At 39.6% G+C, this 18500-nt stretch overlaps 1 protein-coding gene across 1 annotated transcript in view; it reads left to right on the top strand.

Moving 5' to 3' along the window:
- The window catches only part of NUCKS1 (nuclear casein kinase and cyclin dependent kinase substrate 1), a 24697-nt gene extending 6197 nt beyond the window's left edge, over positions 1–18500 (top strand). Inside the window, exons 2-8 of the mRNA XM_039538242.1 lie at positions 4918–4967; positions 6114–6219; positions 8493–8548; positions 9016–9165; positions 10197–10349; positions 10848–10997; positions 12836–18500. Of these exons, the coding sequence (XP_039394176.1) occupies positions 4918–4967; positions 6114–6219; positions 8493–8548; positions 9016–9165; positions 10197–10349; positions 10848–10997; positions 12836–13038 (868 nt within the window). The 3' untranslated portion in view covers positions 13039–18500. The remainder of the gene's footprint in view (positions 1–4917; positions 4968–6113; positions 6220–8492; positions 8549–9015; positions 9166–10196; positions 10350–10847; positions 10998–12835) is intronic.

Below are 18500 nucleotides of genomic sequence, written 5' to 3'. Positions count from 1 at the left end.
ATGTAGTGAATGTTGAGCCATGAATAAGAATGCTAGACTGAAAAACAGTTTGTGCTTTACTTCAGTTTGTAGAGACAACAGCGATAGTTAAACAGTCCTTGAATGTTTGTGTGCTCTTTGCACCTGTTCTTTTGTGAAGACTCCTTTCCAGAAGTTTCTTATCTTTCTGTATCTACCCTCTTATGTTTCTGTTGTTGTTCTCTCCTGCAAGGCAAAGGGGAACAGCCTTCACTGTACAGTTGTCTACTGATTTTTATCACACTTACTCTAAAAATCAATATTGCTGTAGACAATGTAATGAGGGAGCACAGTAGGGACCATCTTGCTAGCTCAACCTGTAGGGCCTAGTGCTTGGAACCAGGAAAGAAGCTTAGAATGTTTGTTATTTGCATAAAATAATATTTTGCGTTTTAAATGTCTATGCTACGTTATATTCTAATACTATGAATAAGCTAGATGAAGCCCTTTATGACTGCTTGTTTCTTGCAAGGTGCTTATCCTGCAATTTACATTGTGCTCAGTAGGTTAGTGAAATGTCAAGACAATTGCCTTATGAAATTGATAGACTGAGTGTGCAGCAAAATTACCCTCACTTTTTGTTTTAAGGGGGAAATGTCTGTTCAGCTCATGCACACAAAATAAGTGGACGTGCACAAGATTAACCTTTATCTCATCATTTAGTGCTTGAGCTTCTCTTTACATATTTTAAAAATATAAATCCTTGTCCCGCTTCACAGCGAAAAAGCGGAGTTAGGCCCCCAGGAAGGCTAATTGAAACTGAAATTAGAAGAAGAGTTTTTGTGGCCTGGCCTCTATCCTTCTCCGTGAATCCTGCCAGTAGTTATATTCCCAAATTCATATTTTACAAGGTTCAGACTACAGATGAGTGGGCAGTGTGATACATTGCAGCTGTACTTAAATCCCCTCTTGTCACTTGCATTGGATTCAACATTGCAAAAGTCTGACTGTCCACCTCTTGAATCTTTTTTGAGGGGGTTTGGTAGGTTTGGTTTAATTGAATTATGGTACTTCCTCTTTCTCTAAGGCTGTTCCTAATAGCTGTGAATTGAGGTGCATGCCAAGAAAGGAAGCTTAGAAGGAATATGAAGGAGTTGACAGCTGTAGTCAGTTTGATTTTTAGGGGTATCCTAGCAAAAAGCCTTGCCAAGAGTATGTTGTATTAATCTCAAAGTGCTGCTCCTTTCTGGAAAGTGCATGTAAAATGGCATTGTGTGGTTCTGTTTGATTTAGTGGCTCCATGTGAGATTTAAGAGGAGGATGGGAGGGATGGAGTTGTGGTTCAGGTGCAGGTTTGAGTCTCAGAGCTGCTTTCTAATCATAGCACTCTTCCAGTCTGTGTAATATTGGGCAAGTCACTTAATGTCTTAAACTTCATTCTTGGCATCTGTAAAAGTGAGATAACTACCCAACCTCATAAATGCATTTGTGAGGATAAGTTCCTCATCGCTTTTGGATTTCTGATACTGCAGTGATTGTCATAAAAGCCCATGCTTTTTTAGATTCCTTTTTTTTTTTTAAAGGACTGTCCTACCTGCTGCTTAACCTAGAATCTAGGTCAATCACTGATATTAGATCTCAAAGTCAGAATCTGGCCCTGCAATTGGAACTTCAGTAGTAATATTATTTTATGAGCCTGAATAGAATCCAGTGAGCACTTGCGTAGTTATATTGGTTGTACAGGGCTAACAGAACTGAAAAGTAGTAATACCTCATCACTAACGTAAATGAGTCAGATGTTGAATATGATCTCTACTTAGATCTCAATAAATGACATTTTAATATAATTTTTTTTAGACTTCATCTATTAAGTACAGGTCTTACATTTTCTAGGCAAATGAGGAGGAATTGGGAAGTGTCTGCTAAGTCATTTCTATGGTATTAGCCAACCAAATCTGCCAAAAATTGGAGCTCATAGTGCATTGTTACAGCTATAACTACTTACTTTTTCTAATCAAGCATAATTGTCTATCAGAATTTTTGAAACATGCCTCGTGCCCCATTTTGTTTTGTCCTTTTTGGTAGTAATGTAGAAGGAGAACCAGAAAGGGTTTTCCAAGAAAAGCTTTAACACAAGAAATACCATGAATGTAAGGTCTGGTTGTCCCTGACTTTGCTGAGGTGTGGATTAGGTATGAGGGCATACCTTAACTAAGTGTTCCCTCTCTGGAGGTTGCCAGATCTCTGTCCCATAACTTCTGGGAAGGATAAGAGGCATGAGGGAGAAAGTGAAACTCTAAGATACAGCATCCATGCTCAGCTCTCCACTCAAACATACTGTGAACAGCTTCTTAAAACTGTCTTTCCCTTTCTGGGGCTGTCCATAATACAGTTCACCACAGGACCACCTCATTTGCAGGGCTACAATCTCAAAATAGCTAACTGGTAGGGTACATTGTATACCCAGAGAGCCCCTAATGGAAGTCACATTGATCCACTTGTTCCCTCACTCTCCAGAAGACTCAGGGTAGGTTTACACTTACCTTCCCCGTCGACGCGGTGAGTTCGACTTCACGGAGTTCGAACTATCGCGTCTGATCTAGACGCGATAGTTCGAACTCCGGTAGCACCGCGGTCGACTCCGGTACTCCACCACTGCAAATGGCGGTGGTGGAGTTGACGGGGGAGCCGTGGAGTTCGACCCCGCCGCGTCTGGACGGGTGAGTAGGTCGAACTAGGGTACTTCGAATTCAGCTACGTTATTCACGTAGCTGAATTTGCGTACCCTAGTTCGACCCCCCCCTTCTTAGTGTGGACCAGCACTAAGTAGGGAAGTCTCCACAGAAGCTGTGTGATGGGCACGTCACTAGTTGAATTCCAATAAAAAGTTGCTCCCAACTGCTGCTTCAATCAGAGGGAGGGGTGGTGATACGTTGAACTCAAAGGTCCAGTGTAATATTTTTTTTTCTTCCAAATTTTTATTTTATCACTGAAATTAAAATTTTGGTTTCTCATGGTTAACACCAACTTAAACATGATTCTGTAAAAACCCAACTTTCACTCTTGTCAGCTTTCACTCTTGCCTCATTGTTCTCTTGTCATTATGAAGTCTTAAAGGATAGGTGGAATCTGCATTTTTTTTTTTTTAAACCTTTCAGGCATTCTTTATATATCCCAAAATAAATTAAAAACAAGGAGGAGGGAGCACAAATCTTTTTCTCTTCCTATTCAAGGACTGACTTTCTTAATCTTGAAAATGCTATATTTGTCTGCTTGGCATATTAAAATATTTTGATTGTAGGCTTATTCTGCGAAGAAGCTTCAAATATAATGGCCAAAGCATTGTGAAATGACAGTCTTTGTCACTGTTATCTTTTATTTAACAAAACAAAAACATTTACAGCTTCCCGCTCACTGTCCTGTTTAAAAATTCAGTTGGAGGTCACTGAATTTTGTGTAAAGAGCAGCTGATACCCTATGGACAACTTTATTTTTGTACAAGCAGTTCACCATGTCTTGAGGCTTCCTGTATTAATGGCATGTGCATGACATTGTCAGTTCACCTGCTCAGTCTGTACCTGGAAGTCAATCTTTGATACTGTTTCTACAGCAACTGTTTCATGTCTGAGGCTAAAGGTTTTTGGGGGGTGAGGGGGGAGATACAGATGGATGTAGGAACTCCTAGGTCTGGTCTAAACAAAGTTTCACCTGTTTCAGGCTATGTCTAAGGTCTATGTTGGCAAAACTTTGTCACTCAAGGGTGTGAATGTTCTACCCCGCTGAGTGACATAAGTTACACCAACATAAGCGCTCGTGTACAGCACTACGTCAGCAGGAGAGCTTCGGCCGCTTGCGGAGGTGGGCTTTTTTTTGAGTGTCTTCACCAGATGCACTGCAGCGTCACATCTGTATGGTACAACTACAGCACTGTACATATAGACATACCCTAACTAAAGGTGTTTGGGGGAGGGGGGTTAACTATTTTAATTTGAAATAGTGCAACTTCTAGATGTTGATAAACCCTAATACGTAACTAGTGTAACAAATGCAGTATCAATAGGGAGGTAGATAGAAAATATCTAAAACTAGTTATTGACTAAACTGAATGTTTCCTGACCTCTGAACAGGGTGGTTTGTTTTTTTCAAAGGGGTAGTGAAAACTCACTTTAATCTTAGGGTGCTACTGGTGCTTTAAAGATGCTTCTCAAGAACTGTAGCTGAATATATTACAGCAACACAACACTGGATATGATTTCATTGTAGTGTAGAGGAACTACGTATGCACAGGTGAGAGTGGTTCTGTTAATTGGCTCTTAAGCTGCACAAAGAATACTGTTCAAAAACTTAGCGGCAAAGTGATGGATACCTGTTAGCAATCTCTAATAGAAACTGGAAATTTACCATATATAAAATAAATCCTAAGGGCTCCAGATGAAGTTGCTAGAGCAGCAGTTTTGAAACTAGGGTCAGGACCCCAAAGTTGGTCGCAATCCTGTTTTAATGGAGTCGCCAGGGCTGTCGTTAGATTTGCAGGGGCCTGCACCTCACAGCTTCAGTCCTGGATGGTAGGGCTCAGGTTACAGGCCTCCAACCTGGGGCTGAAGCCCTTTGGCCTCCCCACCCTGGGCAGCAGGGCTCCGGCAGGCTCAGGCTTCGGTCCCCTCTCCTGGCATCATGTAGCAATTTTTGTTGTCAGAAGGAGGTTGCGGTGCAATGAAGTTTGAGAACTCCTGTGCTAGAGCGTTGATCCTGCATTAATTTCTGAGGGTTAAGATACAGGTGGCTGTGTTTCTGGAAGTGCTTTTAGGGTTGCCCTTTGGAGGTATTGGTGAGTAATGACTTTGCAGACTTTGAATTCTATATCGGAAAACAAGAGTGGTGCTTTTTTGTTAGTTTGAAAATGCTGTCTTTCCAAGATCATAAATTGTTAACTAAACTTAACTTTTCTTTTTTAAACAGGAACAGGAAGGTGGTCGATTATTCACAGTTTCAGGAATCAGACGATGCTGGTAAACTATTTTTGTTCTTTTTCAGAAAAAAATTGTTCACTCTTTACCATGGCCATGAATTGATAAGGGTTTGAAAATGTAAATATGTACCCCCAATATTTTTTAAATGTAGTAAAAATCTATTTTAATGCACTTATTGTGACAGCTCTAACGGCCTTTCTTGGTTTGTTATTGGCAGAATCTTGCTGAAATTACTTCCTCGTATTTTACCACAGCCAATTTATTAGTTGATCCTAGCACGCAGGCTTTTCTGTGAATCATCCTTTTTTAGTTATTTGCATATTCATTAGATTTAGAATTAGATTATCCATATGGCTTCCAAAAATATCATAATGTTTTATTTTCTTGGAAAGTAGACATGCTGCTGCTCTGCTAATTGAGGTTATATTGACACTTAGTGGAAAGAAAATATGACTGAAGCTTGCCTAGTTCTTAACTGCAGTACTATTGGTAGTATCCTGTAATCGTTATGCATAATTTGGAACTAAAATGATTTTGTGAAAGACCTTACACCTGTCTATTTTTGTCATATCTAAACAGTGTTTCTTTTCGGAGCACCTAAGATAAGAAATAGGTGCAAATTTTAATGGATTTGTGTATGATTCTGAATACAAGAATATACGGTTCTGATTTTCAATAAAACTCATCAACTTTTCTCTGGCCATAAAGCCTTCTCTGCAGTATTTCCTATGACTTCTTCATCTTAAACTTGTTAACTTATTATGCAGTTTGCGGATATACAGGTTGAGTATAATGTTTCACTTTTGTAAAGTTGAATCCAAGTTTTGAACACTTGGATTTTTGACAGGATGCTGATCTGACCTCCTTAAAAATGACATGGATTGGTAACTTTAAATATACACCTCTACCCTGATATAACGCTGTCCTCGGGAGCCAAAAAATCTTACTGCGTTATAGGTGAAACCGCATTATATCGAACTTGCTTTGATCTGCTGGAGCGTGTAGCCCCAACCCCGTGGAGCGCTGCTTTACCACGTTGTATCCGAATTCATGTTATATTGGGTTGTGTTATATTGGGGTAGAGGTGTACTTGAAGAGGTAGTACTCCATTGGCTATTTGGATTGCTGGAAGCTATAGCATAGTTCACTTCTTCTCAAAACCATTTCCTCTGCTGTACTGTCCAGATGAAGATTATGGAAGAGATTCTGGCCCTCCAGCCAAGAAAATTCGTTCATCTCCCCGGGAGGCTAAAAATAAGAGGCGGCCTGGAAAGAATTCTCAGGAGGACAGGTAAGAAGTTACTACTTATAGCCCAATATTAGCTAAACCAAACTTGCCATGTAGGTAGCAACAATCGAAGTGATGTGCACTTCATTGCACTGAAGCCTTCAATGCTAGTTGGTATGGTGATGAGCTTTCAAGGGGTTCTAGAAAGAGTAAAGAAATCTTAATCATGGAATGGTCCCCTTACCTTGCATCTAAGGCTCAGTTATGTGAAGCTTAGGGTGTGTAGGCATCTCCGGTTAAATAGCGTGCCAGACTTCTTTCAAAGGGCTAGGAATGTGTGGTGCTTTTTCTTTTTTTGTTCCACCCTGTTTGACATTCTTCTACCCTTCAGAGAATCTGGAGAATCAGCCTCCAGACTGTATGTGAATTTCCACTTGCAAGTGACTAACTGGACATTGAAATTTATTAATGGAGGCTGCTGTCTAAGGCAGTGGCTGTCAAACTTTTTCGTGGACCACTTGAAAATTGCTGAGTGTTGGCAGGCCACTTAATAATCTTTCTAAATGTTGTTGTTTGTACCATTAGCTAACTATTGTAAAGCACTTTGGGTAAAAGCACTATAAAAATTTTTAATAATTAACATTTTACTTCAAGGTGTGGAAGTGGAAAAAGAGATAAAGGGAATTTGAATGCAGATATCTTAGTGTTAGCCTGACTCTTGCGCTCTTCCTAGAAACTAACTCTAATAATGTGAGACTTTGAGGCAGGGCCTGGGCAAGTGGGGAAAAAACTGTAAGAGATACTATTTTAACCTTGTGTTAGATAAGAACGGAATGCAGACTGTAGCAGAAACTGCTGAGAAAAGTAAAGATATCAGGAAGGAATATGTATAAACAAGACACGGCTGTTGATCATTATTGTATGCAACAAAAGGTATAAATGCTTGCCCTAACTGTTTATCAGGCAGAGACCTGTCTAGGAAGGGGGAAATCCCTGTCTGTGCATACTCTCCCCCTTGCAATTGCTTGAGAATAAACTGTCTCTGAATTCTTGTAACCAACCGAAGAGTGAAGACTGTGTTTTCTTTCACAAAGGTTTGAGGTGCTTTTATGTTTCTGGGCAGTAAGGAGGAGCACTGGTGGCAGTTATAGGATTAAGTGGGTAATGGTGTGTGCCCAAGTGCTGTCTTGGTGTGGGTGGGACAGAGGAGAAATATTTCAGTCTGGCTTTCAACTTCAGTAGCTAACGTAGAGGCATGGACATTTGCGTCTGAGATGTTGACCTTTTTATGCTAGGTGCTTCAGGGAAGGGTGATATTCTGTTTGACAAACATCCTAGCACAATACGGCAACATAAATAGTAAGTAGGAATCTGACCCAAGGGGATTTTTAGTGCTGGCACTTGTACGATTTTCCTGGGTGGTTTTTGTTTTAGCCTTTGCTTGCAGGATGCAGTGTTGTGAGAACTGCTGCAGTCTACATCTGCTGCTGCTGTGTTTTCTACTTACCTGTGCTCCAGTAGCTTAGAAATACTGGAGGCCAAGATTTCCGTCCAGGAATTACTCCCAAATATTACTGGAATCTAGATATTTTCGGCCACTTTCAGATGATATCATTTACGAGAGAAGCAGATCTGAAAGCATCTAAATGTTGATTGCTATGAGAGCCACTAGTTCTGTTCCTTCTCAGTGTGTGGCAAATATGCGTATGTGATACAAACTTAATTGTTGTTCCCACAAGACTTGAACTTGTAAACAAACTAGCTTATTCAAGTAATCAAAACATGCTTCAGAAATGTGTGGTGTTAAATTTCAATTTAGAACTAGTTGTGTTCTACAGTCCCCTATCCGTTCTTGCCATTGGCACAACCCTTCAGTAGTCTGGGGCATATTTGTTTCACCATTACTGGCTTTTACCTGTGTTTTCACCAGTCCTATTTAAAACTGTTTACCCTTAGGCTAGGTTTGCTGTGTTGGCTTAACACCCTTTAGCATCCGAAAGGAAGATGCTTTCACTCCATGTTATTTCTTCTAGCTAATTACAATAGTAATTACTTTACATTTCAGAGTTAACAGTTTATTGAGCTGAACTGTGCAGCTCATTTCTCAGAGCTGTTGTTTCAGCTGTCAGTCAGTTTACACTTGCTTCACCTTCAAATTGTGGTTATTTTTACAACCATAATGACTACATAACTTTTTTTTAACAAGAGCTTAGATTCTGAAGCACAAAGTGGCAGCCTCTAAAAGTACCAGTTCACCCAGTTAACACAGGCTTACCCAGTACAGCAGATCCATCCTCGAAAATAGTGATAAAACTTTCTCCTTCTCTCCTTTGCAGTGAGGATTCAGAAGAAAAAGATGTGAAGACCAAGAAAGATGATTCACACTCACCAGGTAGTTACCCAGCTGCTAACATCGCCAAGTAGGCTTATTATAGGAATATCATCCTTTATAATAAGAATATTACAAGGATTATATTAAAGTTAAAGGACTAATGATGCCGACAGGAGTAGTGTTCATAATACATAGCTCTGCTGTTGCACCTTAACTTGGATGCTATCTTTGATTCTCCTGTTCTTTCTAGTCCTGGTGGACTAGACTACCAGATTTTCTTCCTTTGTGATATAGTACTACTAAGACAAGGTAGATGAGGTCATACTTTTATTGGACCAACTTCTGTTGGTGAGGCAGACATGCTTTTGAGCTATACAGAGCTCTTGCTCGTGTAATGCTAGAGTAATACTTCCAGCAGGGAAGGCCAAGAATATTAGTCCATTGTGCCTGCCACTCTCTTATGGCTCCATTGCATATGTTCCATTGAGAAATATTTGAGACCTCATTTTGTCACTATTTTCTCCTAGATGAAGACTTTGGCAGTGAGGATGATGACTTAGGAGCAGATGATGGCAAAGCTGACAGTGACTATGAGAGCTCTCAAAAAAGCAAAAAAGCAAAAAAAGCCAAACCTGAAAAGAACAAGAGAGCCTCCAAATCCAGGAAAAGGGCTGCAGGTAAAGATGGTAAAAACAAAGATCTGTTAAGCGACTGTTTCGGGTATGGTGCCCTGAAATCAGTCCTGAGTTGGCCTGAATGTTGTGACTGAATGCCAAAGATCCAGAAAGCAAAATCCGAGGTTAGGAACGAAGTATACACTTTACTCCATCTCTCTTGCAAGTTATGTGCTCTTCCTTCCCTCCACCCCTCCTTTAGATGAAAAGTATGAAACCCCTGCTGTCCTATGCCCCCACTTTTTATCCCTAAGCTTTGGGCAAGTGGGTTTTACATGGGAGGAGGGGAAGCTCAAGGATCGTTGACTAGTGTGAAGCTGTTCCCTGACCTCACTCCCCAGTGTTAGTACTGAGATTCTTCTGCTTTTCCGCATTTTTATTCAAGCTTCAGTCTGTCAGCTGGATGGAAATGAGGAGAGTTTAAATAACTTACTACAGTATTTCCCAGTTTATTCTGCTCTAGAATCACAAAAATATCTTATGAGCACACAGTCTATAACTAAAAACATTTCACTCATGATACAATGAAAAATATAGTACTACAATGCAACATTGACTTGAACAATTTGAGTCAGTGTTCAGTTATGTTCACTGTGGGAACCATAACTGTCATATTGTACAATAACATTTGCTATTAAATTTACGTTAATGATATCTGACATTTATAGAGCACCTTTCCGTTACAAAGGATCTCGGAAGCATGTTTTCACTAAGCAGCACTCTGCTCTGTATTAAGAATGGGTCGGTGCAGGATGCTGGGGAAATATTCCTGTTATGAAAAAGTGTCCTGGTTCGTAAGTTCATGGTTAATGGACAGAACCTCAAGGTTGAGCCCTTTCAAAACATATGCTTGTAGGGAGAATTTTGACCACACTCAAATAACCAGCCATGATAGTTACCCAGCAAGCCTCTCGGTTCTCCTGCTTTATTGGGAATTCTTTTGGCCTTCATTTTGCTCTTAGCTTCTATTGCAAGCCAGGAATATGTGATATGTCATGAGTTGTTATTGCAACATGGTGAATTTTGTGTTACAGAGGACAGTGAGGATGAGAAAGAAGACCACAAAAACGTGCGCCAGCAGCGGCAGGCAGCATCCAAAGCAGCTTCCAAGCAACGAGAGATGCTTATGGATGATGTGGGCAGTGAGGAGGAAGAGCAGGAGGAGGAGGAGGCACCATTCCAGGAGAGTAAGTAGATGGGGATTGTAATGAAAAACCTACTAAAGCAGCTGTTTGGAGTAGTGTGACTTACATGTAGTTAACTTCTTGGGCATTGGGTGCAGACGGCTCACTAATGCATTCAGTGTTAAGGCATATCTGTTCAAGGGATGAATCAAGTTTAGATGTAGTGTAGAGTGTATCTATTTTTGTCTTAAGCTCAGGTCAAAGAGGTGCATGACTTGATACACGATCCATTTACAAATACTAAGTCATCACCATAAAATAGGTATCTTTACAAACATTGTCATCTGCTATGAAATATTTACAAATGATAAACTGAGGCACAGTGGTAAAATGACTTGCCCAAGATGACACAAGTATGTGACAGCTTAGAACTAGGGTGTCCTGACTCTTACTCCTCTCCCATGCACCAGTCTAATTGCTAGACCACTTTCCTTTCTTTGCACTTGGAAGAGAGATAAAGGCTTCTTCACAAACACACACTTCCTTTCTCTGTCCCTGCAGAAGATTCTGGCAGTGATGAAGACTTCCTCATGGAAGATGATGATGATAGTGATTATGGCAGTTCAAAAAAGAACAAAAAAAAGGTGGCCAAGAAATCCAAGCCAGAGAGGAAAGAAAAGAAAATGCCTAAGCCCAGGCTAAAGGCTACAGGTGAGCTTACTGGACGGGAAGCCACTTGCTTCAAAAAATGAGTATTTTTGCAGCTGTAAGGATCAGTTAGCAAGGCTGTGTCTGAGTGTGTAAATGTCACTCTTTCCTAACCGTTCATCTGCTTAAAGGAACATTAGTCAAATGATTTTCATCATTGCTTTTCTGGAGATTAATAAAGCATAATTAGATTTTTAAACTACTTAACACTTCAAAATTAACAGCCTTGTGAAGTAAATAAGAATTAAATCAGTTTTACTGAGAGGGAAATTGAGACAAAAAAAAGATCATGCCAGTGGCAATGTTGGGATGAGAACTCCTGAGTTCTTAGCTTCCAGTCCTGTCTCTAGTCAGCTTGTCCTGTGGTGACTTAAAGTAGTTTACACTTGGGCCTAACAACCTTGAATAATCACTTCATTTATTTCAGTATGCAGACCTCTGGATGTAGGCATAGCAATATAGAGGTGCACAGATATTCAAATTACTGAATGCATTTTTATTCCATGTATCTAGCTGACCGTGAGCATGAGAAATTTTAACCTAAAGGAAGCTTTTCAACAAATGAAAATGCCTTGTAATAGGAGTCTGTGATGAAAGTGCCTTTGCAGCCATAAACTATAGCATTACTACTATGACCTTACCTATGTTTTTCACAGCTACTGAACATGTTGCAAAATTGTGCTTCAGAATTGCAGCTTTCTTAAAAAGAAAGGGGAAAAACCATGTTTTGTAACTTTCATGGTTGTGGAGAAAAGTTCAAAAGATATTTGGTTCATAATATATTGTTGGCTCCTGGGAGCTTAGAATACTAGCATTGGGATTTGAACTGTCTTGTTTTTTTGAGAGGGGATGCCCATGAGCTCCATTGTTTTGTGGAAGTGAGTTTGTCTCTCTCTCTCTGAGATGCCATGGAGTTCAGCTTTTGTGCTGCAGGTAGTTGCTTTACTTTGATGCCACAGTGCTGCCATCCAGCAGCTCATTAAATCTTGTAATTAAATGGTTTATAAATATCTTTTAGAAAAATTTTCCATTGAGTTCAGGCTCTTAAATAATCTTGCATAAGAGTAAAATGTCCTGTTTAGATCTATCAGTCATCTGTCTTAACACTTTTTTTTATTATTTTCCTCTGAATGCCTACAAACATTCAAATGGGGCCCGTCTCCTGAAGCTTACCCTGAGTGGGAAAAATTACTTTAGGACCAGACTACTATTTTATTATGGGTCCATGGCATCTCAGATGGTGCCTGTTAGCTTGTCAAAGCCAGCTCAAGTGTGGGCTGAAATATGTGACACGCTCAAGGTGATGGACCCAAGTAAAATTAATATCACAAAACTAAAATACTGTCAGATTTGTTTCTTGTGCTTCACAAGTCTTTTTCTGATGTAAATAACTTCAACTATAAAAGTGAGGACACCCTTCTTCAACCAATAAATTGGAGTTTCATCTGATTGAAAATGAAAAGATGGAGTTTTTACTGTATGTGCCAAATTCAGCACTTCTACTGATTTGCCTATCCCGTACTATCTCCTGTCAGCTTATCTGAAAGTAAATGAGAATTATGGATTTTTCTTTTCAGTTGCTTTCCTGCTTCTGCTGATTTCTCATTGCTCAAGTCATCTGTTATTTTGGGTATGGCATCATTATCCACATTAACAGATTGTTGCTCCAACAGCAATAATGCAGGACTCACCATTGCAAGTATCATCTTACAAAAAACAACCTGAATTTGGTTTGGAGAATACATTTTCCAAGTAGAGGTTGTTTGTGTAAAGCTGTGTGAATTCTCTTTATTTATGTAATTGTAGCTGATCTCATGAAACTGGTGCTTTGCTTTCTTTAGTGACACCCAGTCCGGTGAAAGGCAAAGGGAAAGCAGGTCGCCCCACAGCTTCAAAGGCATCAAAAGAGAAGACCCCATCTCCTAAAGAAGAAGATGAAGAGCCTGAGAGCCCCCCAGAAAAGAAAAAAAAATCAGCCAGCCCTCCACCAGAGAAATCGGGGGATGAAGGGTCTGAAGATGAAGCAGCCTCTGGTGAAGATTAAATGGCAGTTTGGGGAGCTTGTTTTGTTTTTTTTGTTTTTGTTTTTAAATAAGAGGAAAAGAAAACCTACTTAGCGGTAGAACACGGTTTTGGCTGTGGCTTGACTCATGGGCTTTGAATGCTGTCTTTGCTTTCAACTGTTTAATACAGTATCCTTTTTTAAAAGAAAAAACCCTTATACAGTAATGTTTTTTGAAGTCACTGTTCTCTATTGGCCATTCTGTTCTTGTCCCCCACCAAATCTGAAAGCCATTTAAAACTAAATGGGTCACTTAACTAAAAATATATATTTTTGAAGGGATGTTGCAGTTGTGAAGCAATAGCATATGAGGCTGATACTTAAAAATTATACTTACAAATCATCAAATAGCATAGATTTCCCAAAGCTGAAAAGGGCCTTTAAAACTGTTCCAAATTCACCTTCCATCATGTGGTTTCAGTTGACATAAATTGATTCCCTCAGAAAAAAGGAGGTTAATGAATTCTAAATAAGATCTTTATTACTCATATTTGAGCTTGTTGGGTTCATGCAACTATTAGGCAATATTCAGGAGACTTATAATACATAGAAAGGACTTATCCAATAGGGATGTGATATCCTTTGTCTCTGGCTGGGTAGAATTGCATTCTGCTCTTGGCAAAGTGCATTCATTAGGCTCCAGACCTGCAACCCACCAGCTGCTCATACCCATTACTCCTGTCACTTTTCAAGGTTGGATATAGTTAGGCAGAACATGGGAGAGAGTTTTAAAACAAAATTTTAAAGCCTGGTTTTCTTATGATGGTATGGGAGTTTTTTCTTAGTCATTTTAAGCAAAAAATTAACTTAATCTCAAACTAAACTCTAGTTATGGGGATGAGGGGGTGGCCTTTTTATAAATGTGAAGCAATGGATTCCTGTAATGCCACAGTCTCAGATCCCATGAGTCATGCTTAAGTGTTTCTCTCCTCTCTTTCCGTCTGTCCTCAGAAAGGCTGTGTAGTCATACCTCTCAACCCTCTCCAGCTGTAGTGTTTGGATGGCAGACTCCCACCAGTATAGAATATAACTTTACCCCACCATCACTTCTATTTCTTCTCTCCTCCTTCCTGCAGCATGGGAGTGCTCTTCATGCTGATCCCACACCCGTATATCTGCGCCTAATGAGTCAGCATTCTGCTATTGAAGCCAAAACACTGGCGGAGTGGGAATTGGAGCACTAATAGGATAAAACTGGGAGGGAACAGTGTTGATGGCAGTGTAGCAGGACTGTGGTGCATACAAAAGCAGGCTGTCCCACCAAGTTCAAGATACTTGATGTCTGTGCAGTGGCATTTTAATGTGCTTTTATCAAAGCAGCCATATCTCCTTTAACCCTTAGGAATAAAAGTACACAGGATTTTTCCTTGAAACCTTGATACAGGGACTGCAGTATTTGTTGGTGGAAACATAAAAACTGGACTTGACATCTTTTTAACCTTTTATGTTTTCTGTGTATATTGCACATTCTCTCATAGCTGGCAAGCTTGACAGTCATAATCTTTTCAGTCAATTATATATGTTCTTAAACCAGCCTCTTCAAGGTAACAAGACAGCTAGGGAGTTGGATTTCTGGTCTTGTGGTGTTGGATTTTTAAGGCTGTTAGATTTCTGAAAGCTTTCAGATGGGATGCACTACTATGATCTGGGAGGAGACCTGGCAGAGTATCCCATGGAGTCTACAGACACTGAGCTAAATGTGGAGCTAAAGACACCGAATGAAATGTTAATAGCAACCATGTCGTTGTCTTATCTGATTCATGGCTGTGAACTTCATTGGGAGGCTGTACATTATCTTGGCGTATACATCTTAAGTTTTCTAACTCTCGACTAGGAGACTAACACTGCCACTATAATAAAGGCTATCAGTGTTTCCATTGTAAATCTCTACTTTTAGGGGTTTAACTTTGCAGTACAACTTCAGGCTGGGCTGTGATGTGACTGACTTGAGCAAGAAGTGAATGTATAATTTTCCCATCCAAATATTAGGAGAGCAAAAGAAACTTTTCAGATCATAGTCCTGTAATTCTTTAGTAATGGAGAAAAAAATTAAATGGACAACTTCCTAATGGTCAGCTATGTGGACACTGTGCATATAAATTGACTCTTTTGGTAACATGTTCCTCCATGAATGACTTTCTGGTCCATGCAGATAGTCCCTCTCAATACAAACTACAAGTATACACACTTAAGCCTTTCTTGTCTGTTGGGTTGTTCGTTCGCACTTGTGTTTTTTTGGCTTTTTTTTTTTTTAAAGTGTACTAGATTTACCTAAGAGTAGATTGCCTCCAGTAGTAGATCTGGTCAATCAGCTAAATGTATTTTTAAATGTATAAATACACTTCACCCCTAGACCAGATCTGTTCTGAAGGGTGTATGTTTTGTAGTTTCCATTAAAGCATTTTTTCCTTTTTAACAAGTTAAACTAATGTCCAGGCTGTGATACATACCTGAAACCTGGAAATTCAATGTTCAGACTAGACCTCAGTTATGAACTCAAGTCTTTGGACAATGGATTCTCTCATACCTGCCAATTATGGCCCTGAATCTTTGTAAAATTGTTGTTCTGGTTGTGTATTCATGACTAATGGCTGACATGACAGGATGGTAGGATTCTTAATTTTGAATCTGTCACAATCTGAACACTATGTAAATGGTACATTTTTGTTTGGATCTTTGTAACTATTTCTCTGTAGACTAGACTAGTGTTTTGGTAGTACATGCAAACACTAAATCATAGTGGTCTAGAGCCACTTGTCTCCAGGGTTACCCTCTCCGTTTGGAAATAGAGCAGGTCATTTTTCCTGCAGATAAGAAAATTGTGAAGACAGTTTTTGTTATTTTTAAGACAAATTGAGCATTTCTGATTAGCTGTAGACTAACTTTTTTTTAAACATGTCCTTTTAAAAGTTTTGTTTTCAAGCATTTTTATTCCATGAAGGAAAGTAATAGGGTGCCTCTTTTTAGGAGGAGGATTGAAGTAGGAACCCAGTCCTAAGAGCAGAAATAGTTTTCATTCCTATGAGAAGGCTTTAAAAACAATGAACAAAACAGATTGCGGCTTCTGCCTCTTTTCCACACACATCCCCCACCCCTCCAACCTCCCCAGGTCAGTAAAGAGTAGTACTAGGTGTACCTTTGGAGCACCTCCACTGAAGTGAATGGGTTGCTTCCAAAGTTACACTAATCTAGCACCTGTCCTGGTTTCCATCCTAAAATGGCAGCTTATCCATTAACTTCCATCAGAGCTTTCTGCTTCAGGATCCCACTACAACATTTGAGTTTGCATTTGTATACAAACAGTAATGTCTTTTAACAGTCCATTCGGTGTGGCCAGCAAAAGTTTACAAACAAGATTTCACTGATGCTTGGAGATTGATATTAGGATTTAGTAGGCAAACAAATACAGCTGTATTTAATTTCTGTTTAAATCCATAAGACAAATTCAACGAGTGTCAAAATTCCCTTTGGTGGAGGATTTTTCTCTTTCAAGTTAAAATTAGATGGGGTTAGGATTTGGAGTGGGTTGGGGGTGAGAGCAGAATTTAGATGTAGGAACAGTTTGGGAAGCTTTTAATAGTTTCAGTGTTCGATCAAACTATCATGTTAAAGCAGAGAAGTGTGTGGGGGAGAGGAAATGGTGTACCTCCTTGAGTATCTGTACTGCTGTCCTGGAGTGAATGAAAGGGTGGGTAGGTAATTGTTCTAAGCATGCTCAGTTTCTGCACCACCATGTGGCTGCATCAGGAAGCAAAGAACTGTTTGTATGGGGGCGGGAGCAGAAGATATATTTGACTTTTCAACGGCTGTTAACCCAAATGTACCCTGGACAGTTAGCTGAGGTGCTTGTGTTGGGGAGAAACTAACATGCTGGAAGCTTTTGAGCTGTAGAAATTGGTGCTTTGCTTTATGTAATTTTTTTGTGGAAGGTTTATTTTTATAACAAATCATACTAGTGAACATGTGTCTTTTAAAAACCAAATTAATCCCTGACTTCAGCTATTACAAACTTCTCAGAACAATAATGACACTGATACTGTCCTTGGAAAGCACCTTCCAAAATCTACCGTGTTCTCCTTTTAGGTTTCCCCACCTCAGTCGATGACTGGCATTTGAATGTCCTTTTTCATTAAAATCTTTATGAAAACATAAATGTTTCTCTTTCTAAGTCTAGTCAAGTTCTCCCTGTGTGCTGACTCTATGTATCAACCACTATTGGAAAGATCTCTGTAAGCTGCCTGCCCCATACAACTGCAGGGAATTGAATGGTTCCATCAGTCTGAGCATGCTCAGTATGGCTGCAAGACACCATGGTGCATATGCTTTGTATGTCAGGGGCAAGGGTTACATATATATTTATATATATATATATATATATATTGGGAAGGGCAGGGTGGGATGGAGAAATACTCAGTCAACTTAAGCCACACCAATGTGTGTAAAAGCCCCTGAAGTATTTTGTGTGTGTGTGTGCGCGCGTGCGCATGGGAGCGTCTGATAACTTTATCCCTCTGTGTTCTGGAAATTTGAATTTTACTTTTTCCTGCAGAAGCAATTGTTACAAAAAATGTAAATAAGAGCTACATAATTTGTTTTACCATGAACATGTCACAGCAAACCCTAAATAACTACCCTGAAACAAAGGAGGAAGAGACTGCTGGTCGGGCATTGGGCTCTTAACCTCAGCAAGGCATCACTCAGTGGTATGCAATGAATATTTGTCTTGCGTATTCACAACCCTGTTGGGCTTTTGTTAAAATAAACCCCCATCACGTTCTGCACCTCTTTCCCCATTAGTGGCCAGAAAAAGGAGAGGGGCTGCAAATAAAGGACTCTTTCTACTGGTCCATGACCTGAGAGTGTTGCTAAACGTGGGTCTGTCATCGCTGGGCACAAAACCCTCGTAAGGGTTGGCAGTCCTTGCAATACCTTGACAATATGAGATCTGCAGCATGGTACTAGGAGTTAAGTTTGAATGTAAAGTTAATGCTTAATTTTTATTTTTTTTAATAAAGGGGTTGAAGTGAACATGACTTCGTTGACCATGTTCGTGAATTATAGATGCAACTGCATTGGTAGAATTGTGTGATGGTCTTTTGTGCTACTTAATTTTACATATTCCAGTCTCTGTATGTACCTGCAAAGAAGAAAAAAGTAACAAAACCCTGCTTTGCTTTTATTGAGGGGTTCCCAGGACTGCGTACCTGCTCCCGAGCTCTGTTTTAAGTATGTGTATCCTTCGCTTGTATTTTGTATTAAAAAAGAAAAAAAAAAAGAAAGAAAAAACCCTTTATCGTTCAGCATGTTGGAATTGTGTCCCCTCTTATTTTTCTCTTTTTGGAATATATTAAGCAACTTATTCTTCTGTATCTTTTATTTTCTTTTGTAAACTTTTTGGTTTTGTTTAAAAATGGCTTTATAAAAGGGCTTTTATAACCCATAAA

The sequence above is a fragment of the Mauremys reevesii genome, linkage group 4 (genome assembly GCF_016161935.1).
Source record: "Mauremys reevesii isolate NIE-2019 linkage group 4, ASM1616193v1, whole genome shotgun sequence".
Taxonomy (NCBI): Eukaryota; Metazoa; Chordata; order Testudines; family Geoemydidae; genus Mauremys; species Mauremys reevesii.
Note: the sequence above shows the minus strand (reverse complement) of the source record. Positions and strands in the feature narration are given on the sequence as shown.